This window comes from Callorhinus ursinus, unplaced genomic scaffold (genome assembly GCF_003265705.2).
Source record: "Callorhinus ursinus isolate GAN/ISIS: 27379988/994484 unplaced genomic scaffold, GSC_fseal_2.0 scaffold10, whole genome shotgun sequence".
In the NCBI taxonomy this organism is placed as follows: domain Eukaryota; kingdom Metazoa; phylum Chordata; class Mammalia; order Carnivora; family Otariidae; genus Callorhinus; species Callorhinus ursinus.
Window position 1 is genome coordinate 37,275,300 of NW_027397072.1, and position 24,399 is coordinate 37,299,698.

The 24,399-nt window shown below is 35.8% G+C and overlaps 1 protein-coding gene across 6 annotated transcripts in view; it reads right to left on the reverse strand.

The window, feature by feature from the left end:
- ANAPC1 (anaphase promoting complex subunit 1) overlaps positions 1-24,399 on the reverse strand; it is a 91,871-nt gene that overhangs the window by 14,483 nt on the left and 52,989 nt on the right. For all 6 annotated transcript variants that reach the window (XM_025868187.2, XM_025868186.2, XM_073897383.1 and 3 more), the window contains 15 exons: positions 23,089-23,323; positions 20,702-20,793; positions 18,927-19,061; positions 18,671-18,753; positions 17,674-17,752; positions 16,899-16,973; positions 13,074-13,150; positions 12,458-12,548; positions 12,317-12,370; positions 11,101-11,294; positions 6,749-6,835; positions 4,346-4,463; positions 3,356-3,433; positions 2,924-2,991; positions 1,321-1,459 (listed from right to left, as the gene is read on the reverse strand). In XM_025868187.2, the coding sequence (XP_025723972.1) occupies positions 1,321-1,459; positions 2,924-2,991; positions 3,356-3,433; positions 4,346-4,463; positions 6,749-6,835; positions 11,101-11,294; positions 12,317-12,370; positions 12,458-12,548; positions 13,074-13,150; positions 16,899-16,973; positions 17,674-17,752; positions 18,671-18,753; positions 18,927-19,061; positions 20,702-20,793; positions 23,089-23,323 (1,605 nt within the window). The remainder of the gene's footprint in view (positions 1-1,320; positions 1,460-2,923; positions 2,992-3,355; positions 3,434-4,345; positions 4,464-6,748; positions 6,836-11,100; positions 11,295-12,316; positions 12,371-12,457; positions 12,549-13,073; positions 13,151-16,898; positions 16,974-17,673; positions 17,753-18,670; positions 18,754-18,926; positions 19,062-20,701; positions 20,794-23,088; positions 23,324-24,399) is intronic.

A 24,399-nucleotide genomic window follows, 5' to 3' on the forward strand; every position in this document is an offset into this window, starting at 1 on the left:
AATGTCACTGAACTATACACTTAAAAAGCGCTACAACAGCAAATTTTGTGTATTTTACTGCAATAAAAAAAATTGGGGGAAAAAAAGATTAACACTCAAGGTTCGAGAAAATGGAACATGGAATATATGTAATACAAAAGTATTACCATTTTCCATTGAGGTTTATATTTTACTTCTGAATTCCCTTGATGCAGGAAATTGAGATGTCTTAAATCTTTATGTAATGTCCCAATTCAAAATCAAGTATAAACTTCTCTATTTTCTTTACAAATTAGAGTAGGGTCTTTGAGATGGGCTCTAATTTATACAAGCAATGATGCTTAAGTTAAACCGTATCCAAAAGTTCTTCAAAACTATTTCATAGACATCCTATCAAATACTGCCAAACAAAATTCACTGATGTCAACTACATCTATTTAAACCCTGGGAACTAATATAAAGGCTCAGTCATAAGTAATTGGTCTAAAATGAAATGTGAGTTAAATTAAAATAAATGCTATCTCCTTATGTGGAAAAACAAAAGGTGCTAATTCAGTCTGCTGGCCACCACTTAGCCAGTCCACCGGCAACATTTTTGCCTCTACCACCACCCTCTAGAGGTCCTGACCACTTTACACTGCCACTCGATGTATCTTCAGCAGAAGCACATTTGCACATGGAATTCCTGAAAACTGTACTTAAACTGAGAAATTTTAATGTTAGTTTATGGAACATATTTCTAGTGTGGGAAACTTGTTTGAGTTCTAAAGTGTAGAGTAAAATATGTACTGACCGCAATAGAAATGAGATTTTTTCATTACACTCTTACTTTAAGTACTTTTTCATTCAAAATACTCTTGAATTAGCAGTCAAGTACTATGAGGATAATAAAGCAAACTGAGAAAAAATAAATCTGTCATCATTTTATCCTCACCAAGATTTAACCAACAAATGGGGGGTTTAAAAAAGAAACTAATTAGTGCTACCTTGTAAAAATCTTCTTCTATTTCTGCCATGAATTAAGCAAATCTGAACAGATTTGAAGATTAGTAAGTAAAATTATTAAACTAAATGTTTTTACAATGTTAAGATATATTGTCCCTACTGCTAAATGTAAGTCATCCTTAGAGTCCTGGCAGATGGCCCATATTTTATTATAGTTGCTACCTAAAACAAGAAACAGATCCAAGGTTATTCAGTCTTTATAATTTGCAGTGATGAGAGAGCAGATTCACCTAAATGGTACGATAAATGTTATCACAGAAGTACATGCTTTGGATGGGCTAGTGGGATTTGTAATTATTCCACCTCATCCTTCAGTTTTTAACCAATCAATACTACCTTGAAAGCCCGAGCTTCAGAGTTCCTGTTGGCCACAGTCTGGGCCAACAAACTTTGCCACCCCATTGGATCTTCCTTATAGGAGAGCTGACCTGCTCTGAGCTTAACATACAGAACTCCATCCTTAGAAAGGATTGATCTGAAAAAAAGCAAGAATGAATTTTATGTGAGGTGTTATTTGTAGTTCTCGGCTGGAAACACAGTGTCTCCCAACAGTGTGTTCACATGAGATGAAGTCTTTATCATTTTCCAGTAGGGTATATTATTATTTACTGTGTCTAAAACTAAATCAGTCCCTATGAGAAAGCCAAAATAAAGTTCTACTTTTCTTTGGTGTCTAGGTTCACAGAACTTAGTTAAGTAAAAAGGTGCTCTGCGTTCTCAAGTGTGTGCTTCAAAGGCTTTTATCTAACACTTTTTCATATTCCTTTTATCCTCTATCCACTGGAGGTACTAAATATCTTTTGATTGGTTTGCAGCAGAAAAAAAATAATGCTGCAAATAACAATATAGAAAACAGCTATCATATAGATAGTTTAAGGGAAATATAAACTGGGACCAAACTATAAAAATTCTTATGTTGCTTGTTAAACTTTCTAGAAATTTAAAGACTTAATTTACACACTACTCAAGGCATAAAATTAAGACTCTGTTCATGAATTTCTTACATATGACTATTTCCACCCAAAAGCAATCTATCATAATTTTATGAGAACAATTTGACGAAACAATGATAAGAAGATACAAAGATGTGGTCTGACAAACATCATTTGTTATAAAGTTCTCTTTGTAGACAGACATACATGCCAGCCTTATTCCCCCCACTTTTGTAAAGATTTTGTTCATTTATTTGACACACACACACACACACACACACACACACACACACACACACACACACACACACACACACACACAGAGACAGAGCGCACAGGCAGGGGAAGCGGCAGGCAGAGGGAGAGAGAGAGAAGCAGGCTTCCCACTGAGCAGGGAGCCCAACGCGGAGCCTGATCCCAGGACCCTGAGATCATGACCTGAGCTGAAGGCAGACACTTAATCAACTGAGCCACCCAGGCTCCCCACAGCCTTACTTTCTTACACTGATTTTCATTACCGCTCCAACAGATAATTCCGTTACTATACCAACTTAGATCACTACAAGATTTTCAATGAATAAATATAACTATTAGGGTTTGTATTCTAAACTAAAACTCAGGCACCTGGGTGGCTCAGTTAGTTAAGCATCTGCCTTCGGCCTGAGTCGCGATCCCGGGGTCCTGTGATCGAGCCCCACATCGGGCTCCTTCCTCAGCAGGGAGCCTGCTTCTCCTTCTGCCTGCCGCTCCCCCTGCTTGTGCTTGCTCTCTCCCTGCTCCCACCCCATGTCAAATAAATAAATATTAAAAAAAAAAAAACTAAAACTTATTTTCTAATACAAACTCCATTTCAAAGTTACAGACCACTTTATTCAATATATACTCTACTGTCCTGTATGAGATCAAAGGATGACAAGGAACCATTCTAGATGATAATCTGCAATTTCTACCTTCCCATATACTTCTATTCACTTCACAGATACATCTAAGAAATTCAGTATACTTACCTCAAGTGTTGTGTTCCCTTGCTTAAATCTATGAGCAGTTCCCAGTATCGTGGGCCTTTTACTTTAATCTGCCAAGATAAATGTGAACACAGTTGACTGAATGCTAAAAAAGTGCTAGTTTGACAAAATGAAACCTACGTTTCTCAGAGGAAATAAAAATAAACAGGCTGGAAAGAGACACTGAAAAGTTAACAAGCTTCATTTCTACATAAAAATGTACGTGAATCAAGTTCTACAGCCATCTAACCTCTCAGGAAAGATCGGCAAGTACAGACCTTCTCTGTTCCTCATGACAATTCCTCCTGGGGCTGCTTTCCTATTTCCTACAGATCACTGAGAAAGCATAGGCTTTTACTTAGCTACCTTTGATGCTATACTATCCTGGCTGAATTAACCTCTTGCACAGATCTCCCTAAATCACATCCCACTTACCTGCTTTAAGAGGTGGAGTTCTGGAAGAAGGGTAGGAGCCATCAATTCTTCTTTGGTTTGTTCATACCACTGAGTACCCTTTACAAATGTAAAAGAACAACCACAATTCACTATGTAGTTAGGGGAAGCTACAAAGAAGAAATATCTCCACTCTGTACTTCTCTCTCCCCACAGTTTCTACACAGATGGTCAAATGGCATTAAATGCTCTCTGGTATCAAGTCTTAAGAGCAAAGTCTACAATCCTTTGCAGGGCCTGCATCTTCTTATACCACCTCACACGCTAGCAGCACAGATCTGTACTTCTGAGGCCTCTGGATTTTTGCACATATCATCTTCTGGAAATGTGCCTCTGCTCAGCTGGCAAATCTCAGCCCAAACATTGTGTCTACCATGACAACTTCCCCAACCCTCAACAGCTGGAGGGGGCATTTCTCCTCAGTTCCCCTGCATTCTACACATACCCCCACACTCTATTCTGACTGCACCCATGCCTGGCTACCCAATGGACAGGAGTCCTTAAGGAATACAACGATGTAATTTTTATACCCCACCCAGAGCCTTTGCGTAGTTCCGATGCACAGAGGGTACTTAATAATATTCTGAATGAAGGATACATGACTTACAATCTGTATATCAAAATCAAGGATCTCTCATCAAATACATGATCTTAAAGCACTCTGCACACAAATCTAGGAATAGTTCTAACTCAATTCATTCTTTAGAACACTTTAGTGAACAAGGACATTTTCAAACTATAGGCTCTAGGGACAAAAGAGCAGCTCGTGACTTCTACAATATTACCCTCATAAACTACAAATGAGCCCAAATGGCCTGGCAGGATGTACAAGAACTTCAGAAGCTTCAATTTTTATAAGAGATTAATTCACTCTGTCGTCTTTTAAAGGACAACATTTTTTAAATATTTTGACCTGCAAAGATGTATGAGCAGTAACAAAATTGCAAATAAATGAGAGGAGGAAAGAATTACCTTATAGGTAACTTCTAAAAGGGCATAGCAGGGCATGTTTGTGTCCACATCCACAGGCACTAGAAGCCTTGGTTCTGCAGCCAGCACATACAGGTGCCGCAGAGCCTGGAGATGATACCTGTTCACAGAAAACAGAGAGGAGGTAACAAGCAGGTGCCGACAGAGTGAGCTCCACAACCACGACAGAAGCTGGGGTTGCTATCTTCCCATGACAGCAATCCTGAAGGAAGATGATGAAATTCAACTAAAAACTGACGGAGAGATTCTCTTTAAAAAATTATAGACACATGATCCTTGACTCAAAAATTCTTTACTTGCATTTTCACAGTTAAGAGGTTTTATAGATGAGGTAAAAATTATCTTAACATGAAAATATTTACTGATAAATTCAACACTTATAAAATCAGTTCTCAAATAATCCTTAAATGCCCCACAAAGGCATCTTTTTACCTTCCAAGGGACTTATTTCTATTCTTTGTTTTTCTGGCTTAAGGGTTGGTAGGGAGAAGGAAAGCTCTTCTACATATGCATCCCTGTACACAAATACACACACACACCTGGGATCTAGGACACCAAAAACTAATGGGGGAGATTATGAAGTTTTTCTTTCTGTGTGTGTGCTTTTCTGGGTTTTCAAAAACAAAATTTTTTTTAACTTTAAAATTTATATTTTAGCATTTAAACACAAAAAGTTTTTACATTTTAAGATGCCATAAAAGGATAAAATGAGACTTCAAATTTTTCTTTTTAAATTTTAGTTACAGCAATAGTCCCCTCTTCCCACCCAAACCTACCCTTTCCTATAAATTAATTAGAATTAAAAGCAGAGGGGGACTCCTGCTGCTGAACTCTCGGTGCAAGTAAGTGGGGCCTACTGAGAAGAGGAATCCTAAAATGACAAATGGGTCTAGAAGGCTGTGTTCCAAGGTCATTTTTGCTGGCTATAAGCAGGGTCTCCAGAACCAGAGGAGCACACAGCTCTCCTTAAAATTGAAAGTGTTTATGCTTGAAATGAAACTGAATTCTATCTAGGCAAGAGATATGCTTAGATATACAAAGCAAAGAATGACACAGTGACTCCTGGTGGCAAACTGAACAAAACCAGAGTAATCTGAGGAAAAGTAACTGATGTTCATGGAAACAGTGGCATGGTTCATGCCAAATTCCAAAGCAACCTTCCTGCTAAAGCCACTGGCCACAGAATCTGTGTGATGTTGTACCCCTCAAGGATTTAACCTTACTGAAAAATAAATAAATAAAGGTGTAGATCTGTTCCTGTTTAAAAAAAAAAATTAAAAGCAATCAAGGCCAGAAAAAAAAAGATACTTATCAGTTACATAAAGGTTCTTGGTGCTGACGAAATTAGTTTGTTTAAAATAGCTAAATCAAATGATTCTCCCAGGAATATCAAAGTGTGGCTCTTTGTTGTAACTAATTAACCACTAACTAACTAACCACTAATTACTGACTTTAACAACTCAAAATGTCTTTCCTAAACTGACAAGCAAGAGACCACTTGTAAGAGTTGCATTAATTTAAGAAGAATATGCTTGTGCTCCATCTATCATCAGAGTTTGGATGTCAAATCAGGCCACTTTTATAAAAGAGCTAATTTTCGTTTATTATTACTATTTTAAACTACATTACACCAGAGCATGACAGCTTAGTTACTCTGTTACTGCTCCATCTCTTGATGCGTCTCTTGAGAGATGAGTTGAACACACTGGTCACCTCGGATGTCACGGAAACATAAGGAGCTATTTTCTCCCCCTCCTCCACATGCAGCAGGAATCAGCTCTGCCTGAAACTGCTGGGGAGACCTCAGTGCTGATGGTTGTTTGTGCTCTCAAATGCAGAGCTTCTGTACAATCACACCTTTCCTATGTGTTTGAGGTTCTAGGGCTCACTGCCACTTCTAAATTGTCTCTGATTCTTTGCTGCATTTTGCTTTTCGTGTCCCTTCTATTTCATTTATACAAAACTTCTCAGCATTTATGTAAAAGAGGGAAAAAGGGAATTCATATAGACACTGCCACAAATCAGATCAATTTCTCTCTTAGAATTAAACAGTTATAGTATAAAACATACCATCTTGCTTCTGTTGGCTACTATCTTTTGTTTGATGAATTTTTCCCTAAAGATAATCCTGTATGGCCCACTTCTGGGTTCACAGCAGTTCTACTGATTAAAAACTGGTGGAAGACTGATCCATCAGTTCATCAGATGTCCAAAGTTCTCTTGGTCTAATACTTAGACATTTTAAAAGATTTAGTCAGGAAGATAACTTAGTCCAAGAAGAGAATAAACTAATTTGGAAATGAATCTATGGAACCAAATTATCATCAAATTACCCCTTGGAGACCTTACAAAAGATCACATTGAAGACAGAATCACTAGACTCACCGGTTGTCAGTGCTGTGAGCCGGGAAGTGTGGGTAAAGGGCACAGAGGAGAGCTGCAATGGAAGAGTTTGACGTACTCAAAGAGTACCTGTGAAACAAATGCAGAAAGGAAAGACGTTATTATACTATGCAAACCTCCAAGGCCTTCTTGAGAATCAGGAAATTGGAGAACTGTGGCAAGGACCCACTGATGAAATGCCTTGATAGATACAAGTGTGTCAACGCTATCAACGTGTCACTTTTCAGTGAGTCTTTAAGCCATTTCAAGATCATCTACTAATGAAAGCAGAAGCAACATCTCACAGATACTAACTTCCAAAACCTGAATAATCATGGTTTTTTAACCGAAAAGATCACAGTAGTGAGGACCATGAATGCAAACCTAGAGATTACAGATATTGACAAAGTCATGTATGAAGGACACCACTTCTCCAGTTCTATACATACCTCCTTAGACAATAACAACCCTCACTTCTAAAAATATAGGGTTTGTAACTGGGTGTATCTCAAACTTTTTTCTGTTTCTGTAAAGCCTGAGCATTTCCTTAAAATGATGGACTAAATGAAAAAGGTATGGTATAAGTTATCATAAAAAGTTACAATGAATGTATAAACAACTATTCCTCCAAGTACAAACAGCTTTTTTTCTTATCAGTGTGATGAACATATTTTTATAAAGGCCACACACTTTTTTTTTTTTAAGATTTTATTTATTTATTTGACAGAGACAGACACAGCGAGAGAGGGACCACAAACAGGGGGAGTGGGAGAGGGAGAAGCAGACTCCCCGCCGAGCAGGGAGCCCGATGAGGGGCTTGATACTCTTAATAAAATCTTTTGAGATTTTCCTTATATTATTTTACTGTTGCTCAAACTCTGCATGGCAAACAAGCAGATTACTCTAAAGTTCTAACATTTTTCTTACAAATATTTTGAAATAAAAATGGTACCAGACATCACATAAAACCACTGTTGCAGATAATACAGATATATATTTTATTATATACATTCACATGCACACACACACATACATATCCCCAAGTCTTTATCTATTTTAATAATTAAGGTATCAAGTAAGAACTTAGCATTTATCATATATACACATATTTAAGGAATTAGGAAGAAGAGATTTCAAAATTTATGTAAGAAAATATATCTATTTTCACATGTGCATAAAATAGGCCATTGTCTCTTTACCATTTCGACAAAACCAAAATCCAAAGATAAACGTTAGATAGTTAGAAATTTTGAGATTAAACATAGGATATGGTTATGCAATGAGAAATTTAAATGTTGTCACAGAGTATGCATAACCATTCAAAGACCAGGAATCATTAGAAAAGCAGAGCAGAGTGGGAGAAAATCTACTCAATATGAAAGCAGAGGAAATATGTTCAGCGTAAAACAATGAAAAATAAGATTGCATAAGACTGAGTATACTGGAATTGAAATTTTTAAAAAAATGAGTAAGAGAACAAGAGAGATGCAGGCATTTATTTGGAAAGGAAAATAAGTTTTCAAAAATAAATAAGAAGAATTTTCATAGTAAGATTTCTTTAACCATTCTTAATTCTAAACAATTAAAGAAAGAACAATTTGGGGTGCCTGGGTGGCTCAGTCATTAAGCGTCTACCTTCGGCTCAGGTCATGATCCCAGGGTCCTGGAATCAAGCCTCGCATTGGGCTCCCTGCTCAGCGGGAAGCTTGCAGCTTGCTTCTCCCTCTCCCACTCCCCCCGCTTGTGTTCCCTCTCTCACTGTCTATCAAAATAAATAAATAAAATATTGAAAGAAAGAAAGAACAATTGTACAAAACCTGTTAAAAGAGAAAGCACACCTTTCTGATAATCTTTACTTTTTATACTTCTAGAAAGGTGAGCTCCAATATTTAATTCAGTCTTACAGAAGAGAGGAAAATAAACCTATATGACTTGTAGAAATTCTATCAGTTGACCAAGGTCACATAAACTAAAGCTAAATAAATGAAACAATACACCATATTCACAGATTGAAAGACTCACTATTACAACAGATTTCAATTCCTCCCAAACCAATATATAGACTCAATGCAATTCTGATCAGTATTTTATCAGGTCATTTAGTGTGGAAAATCATAAACAAATTCCAATTTTTACACAAAAATTCAAGGAGCCAAGAACAGAAAAACACACTTTTGAAGAAGAAATCCCAGTCTGGAAGATTTATTCTACCTGACATCAAGACTTATTATAAAGCTACTATTATTAAGGCTGTGGTATTGTGTAAGTATAGAAAAATAGACCAGCTGAACAGAATGGCCGAGAAATAAATGTATGTATATGGACACTTAATTTATACTAAAAATGGTATTGCAGAACAGTGGAGAAAAGACAAACTTTTCAATAATAGTGGGGCATCAATTATCAAAAACTCATACAGAAATATCAGGTACAGGTAGATTTCATACCCAAATGTGAATGGAAAAGCTAAAACACTTGTAGAAAATAAAGAGAGTATTTTCATTTGGGGGAGAGGGGTAAGGAAATATTTCATCAGAAGGACAAAAAAGTACAAACCATAAAAGAAAAATGTTAATAACTTTGTTCATCAAAAGACACCATTAAGAGAGTTAAAAGGTGAGCCACACAGCAGGAGAAGGTGCGTACGACACCTAAGAGGGACAAAGCGTTCAGGATCATAATGATAAACCAATACAGAATAGTAGGATGAACAGAAACGGAGAGTAGAACAGAGGCTGTCAGGGGCTGGGGGAAGGGGGCAAGAAGGAGCTGTTGTTTAAAGGGGACAGAACTTCAATTCTGCAAGGTGAAAAAGTTCTGGCGATTGGTGAATACACTTACTACTACTGAACTGCACATTCAGAGATGATTAAGAAGATAAATTTTATGTTATGTGTATATTACCACAAATAAAATGTTTACATAAATAAGCCAACATGAAAATGGGTAGCAGGAGACTTAGACATCACAAAAGGAGATTTCCAGTCAGCCATTAAGGATATAAAAGGTGCTAAATATCATTATTCAGAGAAATGGAAACTAAAACCACAACTACTACCAGATGGCAAAATTAAAAAGACTAACAATAAAACAAGTGTTGAGAAGGATGGGGAGCAACTGGAACAGCATACAACACTGATGGGTATATTTGGAGCACCGACGGCATTATCTACAGAAGTTAAGCATACATACACACTCAGAGGTCCACACATAGATCTATATACAACAAAATCAAAGACATGCACAAGAATATTCATAACAGCCCCAAACTAGAAACAACACATCCATCATGAGCAGAGTACATCGATAACTGTGGTATAATCATACAATGGAATTCAACAGCAAGAAATAGATCATTGCTACATGCAACACAGATGAATCTCACAATGTTGAGCTAAAGAAGTACAGTTGACCCCTGAACAATGTGAGGGTTAGAGGTACCAATCACCCTGCACAGTCAAAAGTCTATGAATAAGTTATAACTTCCCCAAAGCTTAACTAATAGCCTACTGTTGACTGGAAGCCTTACCGATAACATAAACAGTAGATAAATCTAACACATATTTTTTATGTTATATGTACTATATGGTGTACTCTTATAATAAAGTAAGCTACAGAAAAGGAAATATTAGGAAAATTAAGGAAGACAAAATATATTTACAGGACTGCACTGTGTTTTACCAAAACAACAGTGTGTAAGTGAACCTGCACAGTTCAAACCATGCTGGTCAAGGGTCAACTGTAAGTATGAACTAATACACAGTGTATGATTCCATTTGAATTTCAAAAACAGGCAAAGCCAGTCCAAGGTGTTAGGAGACTAAATAGTGATTATCTTTGGGTAGAAGTGAAGTAATAGTTAACAGGAGAGGCATAGCAGGGGTAGAGACAGGTATTCTGAGTTCTATCTTATCTACATGGTAGTCTACAGGGAAGTCTTATAACAAGATGAGGTGGTCAGGAATGACAGATGCTGGAAAGAGAACAAAGAAGGAGAAAACTAAGAAACTCTCAGGACTTGATGACCAATACTGTTCATAACCTTTATGAGAGGGTAGTTCAGGGGGAGGTCAAAGTCATTAAACAGTGGGGAACAAGAGGTGATGCACTGAGGAACTGAGTACCGACTCTTCTGCAAATACGCAGCGAGGATGGTAACTCTACCAAGTAAGGCATAAATTGATGGCTAAACTTAAAAAAAAAAAAAAGCCTCTTAAAGTGTAACAATGCTCCTCGATATGCTAATAGATAGGCAGGACCAAAATTTTCAAGTATCTTCAAAACCAAAATAAATCACTCTTCTAGATCTTGTTCATGAGATCATGTCACTAAACAGAAAATATATATTCATTTACCTTCCTCCTCCCAGAAAGAGAAGTCCAAGGGCCATGTGATGGGCTAAGTGGAAACCATAGTTCATTTCACCACCTGTTTTCATGTGTAAGAAGCGACAAAGCTGCAAAACCTTTAGGTTCCCCGAGCCGGCCATTACCATGGCAAGAGAGAGCAGCACCACACTCAGGCACGTTTCCAGGTTGTACGGACCTGTCTGGAAATGCAAAAAAGAGGACATGCTACAACTGCAGTATTAGACTACAAATACAGCTTTAAAAAATCTGTAAAAACAAAAATTTTCTCTGATTATAAGTTATGTAGAAAATTCAGAAAATAAATATCAAAAGGAAATTAACAATTCCTTGGAATACTAACACCCAAAGAGAAGTGCCATAAATATTTTGGCCTTTCCCTAAATCTTTTCCTGTATCTTACGAATTTTTTTCAAATGAAATTGAGATATTATTATACATGATATTTTTAACTTTTTAAATCTATTATAAACAATCTTTACTCATAAAAATTCTTACACAAGTTTGATAGCTCCATTGTATAACAATGTCCAAATACCCAATAATCAAATGTACCTACTTTCAGACTTCTTGATTTTCTAGTTTTCTTATATTATACATAATGTTGCACAAATCTGTGTGGGTTTTTTTTTTTAAGATTTTATTTATTTATTCATGAAAGACAGAGAGAGAGGCAGAGGGAGAAGCAGGCTGCCAAGGAGCAGGGAGCCTGACGCAGAACTCGATCCCAGGACCCTGGTATCATGACCTGAGCCGAAGGCAGATGCTTAACCATCTGAGCCACCCAGGCGCCCAATCTGTGTGGTTTTATCATGAAATAAAATCTTACAATCTCCTGTCATTAGAGCAGCAATGCCTCAAAAGGAATTGCATTTTAACTAAGCGCTAATTTTTTTTTTTTTTTAAAAAAGCAGTTACCAATAATCAGTCCTGAGACAGAATGGCATAGGGTATGACAATCCATGAAGGATATGGTTTTTGCTATCATAAGAATTAGAGACCTGTACATCCTTCAAGGGTCAGCACACTTCCACCTAATTAATACCTCAGAACACAAAAACAAAGATGAGCCAAAATTTCAAATCTCCCATTCTAAATTCAAACAAACTGTAGAGATACTTAACAACACATAAGTAACTGAATTATCAGTGAATTTTCTTTAAGTTCAATTTTATTCCCAAGGAGAATGATCATAAAGACTTACTACAGAAGCATTAGGTGCAGACAAATAAGTCATAAAATCTTTTGCGAATTTATGCTGGAAAAAAAAAAGAAAAAAATCTGAGGTTAAAAGAAGAGTATCAACACTTTAAAAAAGAACAGAGTAAACTAAGATCCTTCTTACCAAACAATTAAACGCTGATAGGTTTTCTGAGCCAGCAAATCGAAAACCCAGAGACAAACAGGCTCCTGCAATTATGTAGACATGTGCTTGCCTGAAAACAGATTACAAGAAATTTAATACTGCCATTATTTTGCTTTAAAATTCATTATTACTATTTTCTGGGGGTAAAAATAATAAATATTCCTGTTCTCAAAACTAGTTTATATTCTTCTGGGAATGCTCAACTGTGCCTCTATTCCATCAGCAGATTTCTTCAGCAGAAGGACCATGTAGCCCTTACTGATAAAGTGTGCCTCTTGACTGCATTTTTCACACACAGCAAGAAGATAATTTTTTTAAAATAACTGCCAGATTTTTTAATGAAAAGGATAAAAGAGGAATATGTACAAGTTAAATCTCTGACACTTTTTTGAGGGCAAGAGCTCTACACTTCAGAGACCTAAACAAAAAACAACGAAAAAATCAACTCTGTGAGCATCTGATAAGCAATGGTTAGAAACATGGGGGATTCAGAATTACTCAAATCAAGGACAGTACTTTTCCCACATAGTATATTTCTATTTATCCATGAGAGATGCTACGATAGCTCATTTGATTTACATATTTCCTGACTTACGACAAAGTTTCCAAATTCAAATCCTCTGAGCAAGGCAATTCAATTTCACTGAGAGAGATACTATTTTCTCTTATAATCTGTCAAGAGAGAAAGCAAGAATACCTGGACATTAGTATTCAAGTTACAAATATTAATTAAATGATTTGAAAAATAACATACTGCTTTTGGGGCACCTGGGTGGCTCAGTTGGTTAACCATCTGACTCTTGATTTCGGCTCAGGTCATGATCTCAGGGTTGTGATACCAAGCCCCACACAGGGCTCTACACTGGGCAGGAAGCCTGCTTCAGATTCTCTCTCTCCCTCTGCCCCTCCCCCCAGGACCCTTCACCAAAAAAAAAAAAAGAAAAGAAAAGAAAAACAACATACTGCTTTTCATGGCCATAAGTACATATAATAAGCCATTTTATTCAAAGACATATATTTTAATCACACTGAATGCAATCCAACTTCAAATCTAAGATGGACCCAACAATAACTAAATAGGACTGAATGTGTATGAACTGGAGTACTGAAGTGTATTCTGAGTCAGTAACAGGGTGATATTATTTCACACCAGTGAAATGAAATGCAAAGATGACTGTGGAATAGGGCTGGAGCAAGAATATGGGAAAGCAGTGGGGAGAGGGAAAAAAGCAACTGGAAAGAACTCTAAACAGAGTTCTTATTCATGAGATATTTTTAGCCTTATGCCTACCAGAGTAAGGTTAGTCACTAGATTAGTTACCCAAGCTAAACTGAACCATCAATATGTCAGGGGCACCTGGGTGGCTCAGTCAGTCTGCCTTCAGCTCAGGTCACGATCCCAAGGTCCTGGGATCAAGCCCCATGTCGGGCTCTCTGCTCAGCAGGAAGCCTGCTTCTCCCTCTCCCACTCCCCGTTTGTGTTCCCTCTCTCACTGTCACTGTCAAATAAATAAATAAAATCTTAAAAAAAAAAATAAAAAAATAAGCCATCAATATGTTAATCTATAACTACTGTTTAGAAACACATACCTTTCCTTACAGTGTAAGTAGTAAAACTTTATCAAAATTAAATTTGATTTAAATTACCCAATTAAATCATTTAATTACTTTAAATTAAATTTTAAAAAGTATTCTTATAATCTTTTAGAAGACTCTTTAGAAGAGTAATATTTCAGGATGCTTTCTATAATAGACCAATAAATATTCTAAACTCGCTTATGACCCCGTCTTCTTATGAAATGAATATCACCAAATCAAAAAACTTGAAATACCTTTTCTCTTTGATAATCTCAGTGAGGTAAGCAATTATGCTGTCTGTGTAATATAGGCTGATAACTACTTCCATCTGTCTTCCTTCCTCTACAGACTTTATTTTTAATTTTGAATGTTATTTACTCAGAAATTGAGAGACATTCTGAAAAACTGACATAACTCCAAAGTAATTTATATATAGATAACCTAATTATAACATTTATATAAAGTGTTTATTATAACATTATATAGGAATGGAATATTTCTATTTTGACAGCAGGCATTTATAAGCTCCTTTTATCTTCAAAACTGGAGCTTAAGGCCTAGGTTCAGCAGGGACCACACTAGCTCTGTGACAACAAGCAATGTTCTTGACTGCTCTGTGTCTCGTCTGTAAAATGAGCACAGTAAATGCCTACCTTCTTGGTTCCTGTGAGAATTAGAAGACTCAATCTACTCAAGGCTCTTAAAATTAATGTCTGCTACACAGTAAGTCTTAAGTGTTAGCTGCTATCATCACCATCATCATTAATCTGTGTACTGTAACACTATACTTGATCATAAACCATTAAAAAGCACCACTAAGAACTTGGGTTGTAAATAATTGGGGGAGGAGAGGGAGAACCCCTCCTCAATCTGGTCCTTGTCATCTTTCCTATGGTCTCCTAAAGTTTAAAAAATAAAAATAAAAAATATAAGGAGTAATCAAAGGGAGAAATGTAATCCTTTAAGGGCAAGGTGAAACATCCAGGAAATGAACAAGGAAAGACCACCAAACTCCTCTGTCTTGTACGGGTACAATGCAAAACTCTTAAGATCTGAAGTCCTACTAGCTAGTTTCAGTTTTACCCCAGCTTTTAATAGCTGGGTGACTCTGGACCCCCAGTCTGCCTTCTTTCAACTAAGAAAGAACTGTAACAGTGTTAACAATACCTCTCGCTACTAAGTGCTAGCTGCTAGGAAGGAAAGATGGAAAAGACACAGTAGCTGACTTTGAGGAGTTCAGTCTAATGGATGCACAGACATACTGATAACAAACAATAGCACATTGTTCCCACCCATGCACTGAGGGCAATACTTGAACAAGTCACAGTACAGCACTGCCTAAGAGCATAACACAAGTTGTATAGTTACACTTGTAATGAAGGAAAAAGTGCTATGAAGACATTAGTTGTTATTTTAGATGTGCCTTAAGTCCAAACAAACAAAAAAGCAGTTTACAAAGTGACCTTTTTAATACCTCTTTTAACACTAGGTTGTACCCTACAAGGGGCCTTGCTACAGAATCAATGAGATGAGTGGGTGAAAACTAGGAGAAAAGTGGAGAGTGACAGGAAGTATCAATGAACAGAACTGTGAACTTGTTATATGTATTTGGGGATCCCTGATACAAACAAGGCCAAATTTAAAAATATTAAGTCTGAAATAAAAGAAATACCACAAAGATAACTATATATTAAAAGTCCAAGGACCACGTCCACAAAAGTTAAAAATAGAACTCTGACATGGATCCTCACTTTCTGTTCTGAAATACAGTTATGTGTGTACACGCTTAACTTTGTAAAATAAACTTAGTAAATGTACTAAAGTTTCTTGAGGACAGTCCACATTTCAGATGCATGTTAAATGTAGCCTAGAGTTTAGCATTTACAGAGGTCATTTACAAAAGATCAACAAATATGTACTGAATGAAGGAATGGGGGGAAAAAGTATAATTTTATATTACAATATATTTTTAAAGGGCACTTTCAGAAAGAACTGTCATCTCTGACATCCAGATGTGCTAGGAGATAAAATTCTGGTGACAAATGGCAGAGTCAATTAAAACAACTCTTCCTCACCTGTTTCACATTAATGGTTAACAAACTGGAAGAATCAAACAAATACAAATAATCTAGAAGTTCAGGTAATGGATGAATAAACTATCAGACTGACTCTCTTGCAGGAAACAAGTATAAACTCTGGGCAAAATATAAAAATTAATTATCATGGCAGGGGTCAGCAAACTTTTCCTTAAAGGGCCAAAGAGTAAACATTTCTGGGTTGTAGACCATATAGTATCTAAAGCAACTCCTGATTTCTGCTGTTGTAACACAAAAGCAGCTACACGTAATAAGTAAATGAATGACATGGCTGTGTCCTGGTAAAACTTTACTTATAAAAACAGGTGGGCCATAGTTCCCCAATCCTTGACCTAAAGGCACTAGAGATCAAACAAAAGCAAGCAGTTTCTAGAGGAGAGGTGACATTTAGAAGACAGGAAAACTAGTGGGTAAGTTTCCTTTTTCATGGCTTCTGGCCTGAGGGCAGGTCCTAGTCTGTGCCATAAAGGGCAGCTTAATTAGGTAAAAAAATGTCAAAATACTTTTTTAAGGTACTTTGGTACATTTAATTTTTAATACTACAATTTCTCAGGATCTGGGGCCAAAAGAAAAGACTGTGGTCTGTGGTCAGCACACAATCTTGAAGTTCCCATGTTTTCAAGAGATACTATAATTATCAATACTGCCTTTATTAAAAAAAGTATTTTACAGGGTTTTGTAAAATCCCACAAGAAATTGTAATTTATGCTATTAAAGATATAACAATGTTTATTATATATACTCACTTGAGGAACGTTGCTATCAACCCACTTGGAATTTGGTAAAATATCATCCCACAGAATCAGGCATCGAGCAAGTGTCTTAAAAACGTAACAGAGATAAAATCAATTAGAGTAGGCAAAGTTCATAGATTTTATAACAATAATCATATTAAATAATGTAAAAATCAGTTCTCAACTGATGGCAATTTTGAAAAATACAGTACATAATATGAACCTAAGCTAAACTCATTAAAATAAATTGAAGTTTAGATTTTAACACACAAAAACACCCTACAATTGAGTTGTTATTAAAGTTTAAAGGACTTTTAAACACTTGCTTCATAAAAGAAAAATCACAAAGAATCTTAGCACTGTCTGTATAACTTAAAAGCTTTCATATGCTAAAAACTTACAAGTTTAAACATTAAAGAATAAAAGGAAAAATACAGGCAATTATGTCAAATAGTTAGTCATTAATTATACCCTTAATAGTAATGCTGCATCCTTAGTAATGAAAGAATGTAAAATAAAGCAGCCGTAGCCACTTACTGCTTGTTGAATAATGTAAGGAGTTGAAATGTCAACTCGTAGCATTGTATAGCAACATGGTTGTGTTTCCTGGCATTCCTACAAGTTACATTTGGGAAATTTCAAAAGAATACTATCAATTACATCTAGATGATGGATTAATAGTAAAAGGCTCCCCTATGGAAACATTTATATTCACAAGTTAAACTTGAGAAACACAAACAAGACTCCTAATGTTAGCAGAAAAAAAAAAAATTACGAAGTACCATACCCTAAGCAAGAGAAATTCTGGCTTCACAAAGTCTAGCAAATACATGGTGTCAGGAGCACGAAGCCAATCTGCAATAGATCTGTTGGTGGAGGATATCAGTAGGCATTATTGCTCAACTAGAGGACAAAAAAATCAGGAATCCCAAGACAGGTTTCAAAACACTTCTCCCACTCCAACCACTACCCTGTTTGCTTTCCATAATATTTTATACCCTCTAATACAGTATTTGTCATGTATTAATGTCTGTCCTATGACAACATATGCTTTATGAAAACAGGTATTTTTAAGTTTTGTTTTGTTCACTGAAACATCTCCATTACCAAGAAAGCACTAACATACATATTCATCAAAATAGATGAAAAATACCTGTTTTTAACCATTTTGTTAATTTTACATACATTCACTTTTCTAACAGGAGAAATTCACAATACTGAAAAAATTCTTGAATCCTAGAATATTTTTTAACTTAAAAGACTTAAAATTTAAAACATAGTTTAATGTCTCCTACCCAACTTACTCTTCTATGTAAAATGTAAAAGAATAAAAATGCCAAAAGTCTACTTTCAAGTGTCCAGCACTAATTACTGGGAGCTGGGAAGGAAGCTGGTATGATTATTAGACAAGTTCTTGAACTAAGCAGAAATCATTTTTATAAATGGTAACCAAGAACAGAATAATGCTAAATGATTCTGGCTTAACCAATCCTCAAATAACATGCATAATTAATGAAAAGGAATTTGGGCATTTTCTGATTGTCAGTGACATCAACTATAAAACAAAAATAAATAAAAATTGGCAATTATATTGTCAAAGATTAAAATAGCAAAATACATTGTTTCTAGATAAAACTCTGTATAACTTGAGTACTGAAGAGAATCAAAATCAGGTTAATCCAGTACAAGGAAAATAAACACATTAAGATAATTTAGTTTTACTACTGAGGTCAGAAAGGAAGTCACACTATCATGGCAAGGGGTGAAGAGGGGGGATGTGATACCTGTTATTGGTTTTTAAGTAGATCATAGCCAAAGCTAGAGTGGCACCTGGACAAGTTACATCCACATTTATGGTATCTCCTTCCTATCAAAAAAAAAAAAGTTTATGTAAAAAAAATTCTGAATTATTACAAATTCTTCTGAATACTAGCCTATGCTTAAAATTAACAGATTACAAATGTTGGTAAGAAAATTACTATTTTCAAATTAACTCCTTAGCTTCCAGAATTTTGATCTGTTGCTTTATTTTGGACTTACTTTGATTTGATAACTTGGAGATTTATGCTTCTCCCTATGCATTCCTGCTTGAAAGCGCCTATGACCTCCAACCATGTACTGATAAAGCTGCTCAGGCACATTGAGATCAGACATACCTATCAAATTACTGCCATGCTGGAAAATGAAATAACAAACATATGAAAGGAAATCTTATGGATTAAGATTCATAACACATACCCATGACAAATAAAACAATGAATTAACTTCAAGCAAGGTATTTTGGGTTTTTTAAATTAAAATAACTATTACTCATGACTTAATATTCAAACAAGCTCTTAATTATTCACATTAAGAATTACAATACTTAGGGGCACCTGGGTGGCTCAGTAGATTGAGCATCCAACTCTTGATTTCAGCTCAGGTCATGATCTCAGGGTTGAGATCAAGCCCCACATTGGGCTCATGCTCAGCAGGGAGTCTGTTGGAGATTCTCTCTCTCCCTCTACCTCTGTCCCTCCCCCTGAGCACACTAGCGCACACGCTTTCTCTCCCTCTAAAATAAGAAATAAATCTTTGAAAAAAAAAAAGAATTACAATAATATGTTCAAGTTAATACTTTCATTTCACAAAATAAAGGCTTCAAAATACAGTTAATTACTAATAATAAAAGAAAATATTAGGTATATAAATGAAACTTGAACTACAAACATCTGAGTCCTTTCATTATTGTATCTATGAACTATTTCAGCAACAATAAGTATAACATAAACTTATTGAACACTTACTGTTTCAGGTACTATTCTGTGTGTTTAACATGGATTAATTTACCTAATATGACAATTCTACCAAATAGCTACTATTTTACAGATAAGGAAAGTGAGGCACACACAAAGCCCAAGGTTACAAAGCTAGTAATTGGCCCGGTTGGATATAAACAAGGATATAAAACAATCTATGGAGTTGCTTAGCCACTAGACAATACTGTAGTTAAAGGACATGACTCACTGGTCAGAACGAAATCAATGTCCCAATTCCCGGTATGCTGCTTTTCCATTGTAATCCATGGAGTTGCTTAGCCACTAGACAATACTGTAGTTAAAGGACGTGACTCACTGGTCAGAACCAAATCAATGTCCCAATTCCCAGTATGATGCTTGTCCATTGTACCATCTGCTTCTTTAGTTCATGTGTCAAATGTGAAGAATCAAAAATCTAACAGACAGTGAACTTTCTTTTTATAATTTAGTTTCAGTATAACACTGTATTGGTGGTTCTTAAGGAACCCACATTCCAGGTAACTCAGTCATTGATCAAATGTTTCTGATAATTCTACACTATGTCTCATAGATGTGATTAAAGATGGAACAAAGTGATACTGTATTCTGTTACAAAGCAAATACTACTGTGACAACATTCTGAGATCCCAGTGAATACCAAGATGCCAAAAAAAGGTCACGGTTTATCTCTAGCAACTACTATAGACACTTAAAGCTCCCCATCATACACAATTTTCTTTTTTCTGTCTGAGGGGGCTATCACTTCATCTTATGTCTTTAATTCTTCAAGATATTTCATTCCCTGAATATTTACATCTAAGCCAGGGGGATAAAAACTTTTAAACCCCACTCTTCACTACAAATTCTCTCCATTTCCAAATCTAGCACTTTCTGAAAAATATCCAGAAAGAAAAAAAACCTGAGAATCAGGTTAAGTCACAGTAAGGCAGAGCGTTACTCAGAATTAAGTGTCAAGATCATTTGTCTCAACATGCAGATGTCATAACTGAAGCATCTGAAGGCACAGAGAATGCTTACCCCCAAGCAAACCATGCCCAGAGCCAAGCCGGCAGCTAAAGAGTAAGACTCCCTGTCAGTGCAGTATTCCATTTCAGGACCAGGGGGTCGTCCTATAAAATAGAAAATAACACAGTTCAAGCTGGCCTCCTGGCCTCCTAAAATTCCATCATAAATTTTAGAATTAGCTTTCTAGTAAGTTGCATAAGAACCATGGAGTCAATACAACCCCGCTCAGAAAGATACATTATCACAAATGGTATGCAAAACTGTTGGTTTACTACAAAGCAAAGCCCAAAATGGTTCCTTTAATGTACCAATTTGAAAGGAGTGACTTTTAGACACAATGAAACCTCCGGTTTTATTAAGGAAAAAAAACAAAATTATTTGACCACTTCAAGTATACACACGAGAAAAACTGAAAATAGGAGATAATGATTTAATATAGTATTTCTAAAAGTTGTCTCAATGAAAGGAAAAGTCAACTGATACACCAGGGAGTCTGTGAGATCTCACAGAAGTATATATCTTTACATGTAAGATATTTCTTGATTGTCTTAAAATATAAAAATCTGTTTTATTTTTAAATATTTTAGGTGTTTTGTATAAAAAGGATGTGTTCACGTGTTCCCCATTCTTAAAGTAAAATTGATATCCTAGGGAAAAAAATTATCAAGAAATAGAAAAATTTTTTAAAGAAGGGCACTCAAAAATGTTTTAATTTTTAATCTCTTACATTTTGTTTTTGTTTTGCTATTTCCAATCCACTGTTCAAATACTAATAATGGACAGGAAGGACTCTAAAATTTTAAGCTAAATATTATGTTTTCAGACACTTAACTCATACTTTTAAACAGCACCCCCTGATTCTAATTCTACCTCTAGGGCAGCAAATATACATAAAGACCCCTCTGTCCAAAACAAATTTCACACTCCTGGGATTTTACACACAGGAAAAAATTAAAAAAAAAATATTATACAAAAGTAACCAATATTACACAAAAGTAGTATTTATATGTAATAGCAAAAAATTAGAAACAAACTAAAAACGTCCTGAAAATGAGAAAACAGGCAATTTACAGAATGCCATTTCGAGGAGATACGACACAATATGAAATTAATTTTAAAAAACATTTATGACAATGACATATGGAAAGGGCAATATAAAAACATTATGTACATTCTGACTATGATGATATGAAAGAGCATATGCATGTGAATCTAGATGAAATCCTCTACATACAACATGAAAGAGGTGTGCTATAAATCACCTTGCAGATGAACAAGCTTTAAAAGCCTCTTGAGTATCTTCTGAATAAATGTTTCTCAGACCAACTTATGCTATTACGTATTTCGGCAACAGAAAAATTTCAGTTTTGTGAATAATTTATTTCATCATTGTAGTATATTAAATTGTTGGTGTTAATTTTTCACTGCCCTACAGTGCTTGTATATATACATCCATACCCTTGACAGAGCCTTATGGTGGACTTGAACATGTGACTCGTTTTGACCAGGGATCTTAACTGGCACAATGTAAGCAAAAGCCTGAAATGTGCTTCCATTATTTGGTTCTCTCTCTTGACCTTCTGTTACCACCATAAAACAAGCACATCCTCTAGCCTGGGCCTCAGAATAAATCATCTGGAACAAGAGCCAGAGCAGCATATCTGCAGACCTATGGCCTAAAGCGGAGGCGCTGGGCCAATTTTGTGGTTGTTAGATAGCATTATTGTGGCAATAGCTAACTAATAGAGCCATTCCAGAGAAAAACATACATTCAACAATATATCCTGAAATAGGATAAAACAAGACATGGAATTATGTATCTAAATTAGTGAACATATTAATAATGTCAATAGCATTTCCATTTGTCAGGAAAAGATAACAAAACATAAGACACATTTCCAAAAGGTTTAGCCTCAATTAAAAACAGAGAAAATGCATTTCATTACCAACATACCCACCAGCACATAAAGGAGGAAAAGCAAGAGTCAATCACTTCCATTCTCTTGAAAGTAATAACTGTCTAACAGAATGAACACTGTTTCTAGAGATCAAAGTAATCAACTTTGCATTTCAAGTGCATATCACTGCGAGATACTGCCTAGTAAAGACAAAGCGGATAAACAGCACTCTCACTTGTGATTAAAACCACAGGTTACTGCATTAAATAGGATCTCTGGAGCTCAACAATGGGCTGGCCAAATAAACATGCAGATTAATAAGCTGCACACTAATATCAGTCTTAGAAAATATTACTTATACTTTTTTTAATTAGCATCAGAACATTCTAACAAAAGCTACTATTTTTCCTTAATTTTTGTGATTTTACTATTGTTTTTACTTTGGTTCCTGTGGAGAGGGCAATGTATGCTTATGAAGACATAGCACTATTAATGCCATACCTATTTCAGCCAACAGGACTTCCGCAGTATGCCTGTGAGCTGTCCCTTGATATACGAGGCCAATGCCAACCACTGCAGCCACTTGGACATTGTGAGGAACATCAAGCTCTGTGGACGTTGGGGGTAAGAGGGCAGGAATGTGAATGCTAAGAAGCCGAGTAATTGACATATCCATGGTGCCTAGTTTAGCAGCAGAAACACCAAGGAGCAGTCCAATGCTTGTCATTTCATGACCCTAAGGTAGAAAGTAAAATGAAATGTAAGTCACTATCTGTGCAGTCTTTAATAAAGTACTGCCTGCCAGTACTTTCAGTAAGTACTTTTATTGACAGGCACAGTGAGAAGCACCAAGAATACAACAGCAAACTAAAGAGACAACAGTCCTTACTCTCACGATGCAAGTGCTCTAATAGGGTAAAAAGTGTTGAAGTAAAAATATACAAATATATTATTGAAAAGCAGCATATTGAAAAAGCACAAAGTAATATGAAGTATTATTGTTTAAGACCCTAATTTCAATTAGGAGGAGCTGAAGAATTATTAGGAATCTCTAGAGAAGTAAAACTTACAACAGGACCTGAAGGATTAATACAAATTAACCAGGAAAGTGGAAGAAAGGGGAGGCACTCAGCTTTAGAAAGTAAGAGAAAATGAGGTCAAGTGAGAGAACAACATGTAAATGGTTCTGATGTGATCCAGAAAGAACCCCTCACAGTAATGGTCAAGTGACCACAGAGTGCCAAGACAGTTCAATGTCTTTTCAGAAAATGGTGCTGTGATACCTATAGACCACACGCAAAAGAATAAAGCTGGACAGCTTCCTTACATCATTCACAGAAATTAACTCTAAGTGGACCACAGAACTAAATGTAAGAGCTAAAACTATAAAACTGGAAGAAAACATAGGTGTAAATGGGTTAGGACCATGGGCTAGGCAATGAGATATGACACCAAAGCAGAGCAATTAAAGAAAAAAATAGATGAACTGGACTTCATTAAAATAAAAAACTCTTGTGCTTCAAAGATACCATCAGAAAGTGAAAGACAACACAAAGAATGGGAGAAATTTTTGCAAATCATTTATCTGTTAATGGACTTAGTATCCAGAATACACAAAGAATACAATTTAGTAAGATAACCCAATTTTAAAATAAACATAGGATAGACATTTCTCCAAAGAAGACTTACAAATGGCCTATGAGCACATGAAAAATGCTCAACATCATTAGCCATCAGGGAAATGCAAACCAAAACAATGAGATATTACTTCACACCTACTAGGATGCCTATAATTAAATAGACAGACAAATG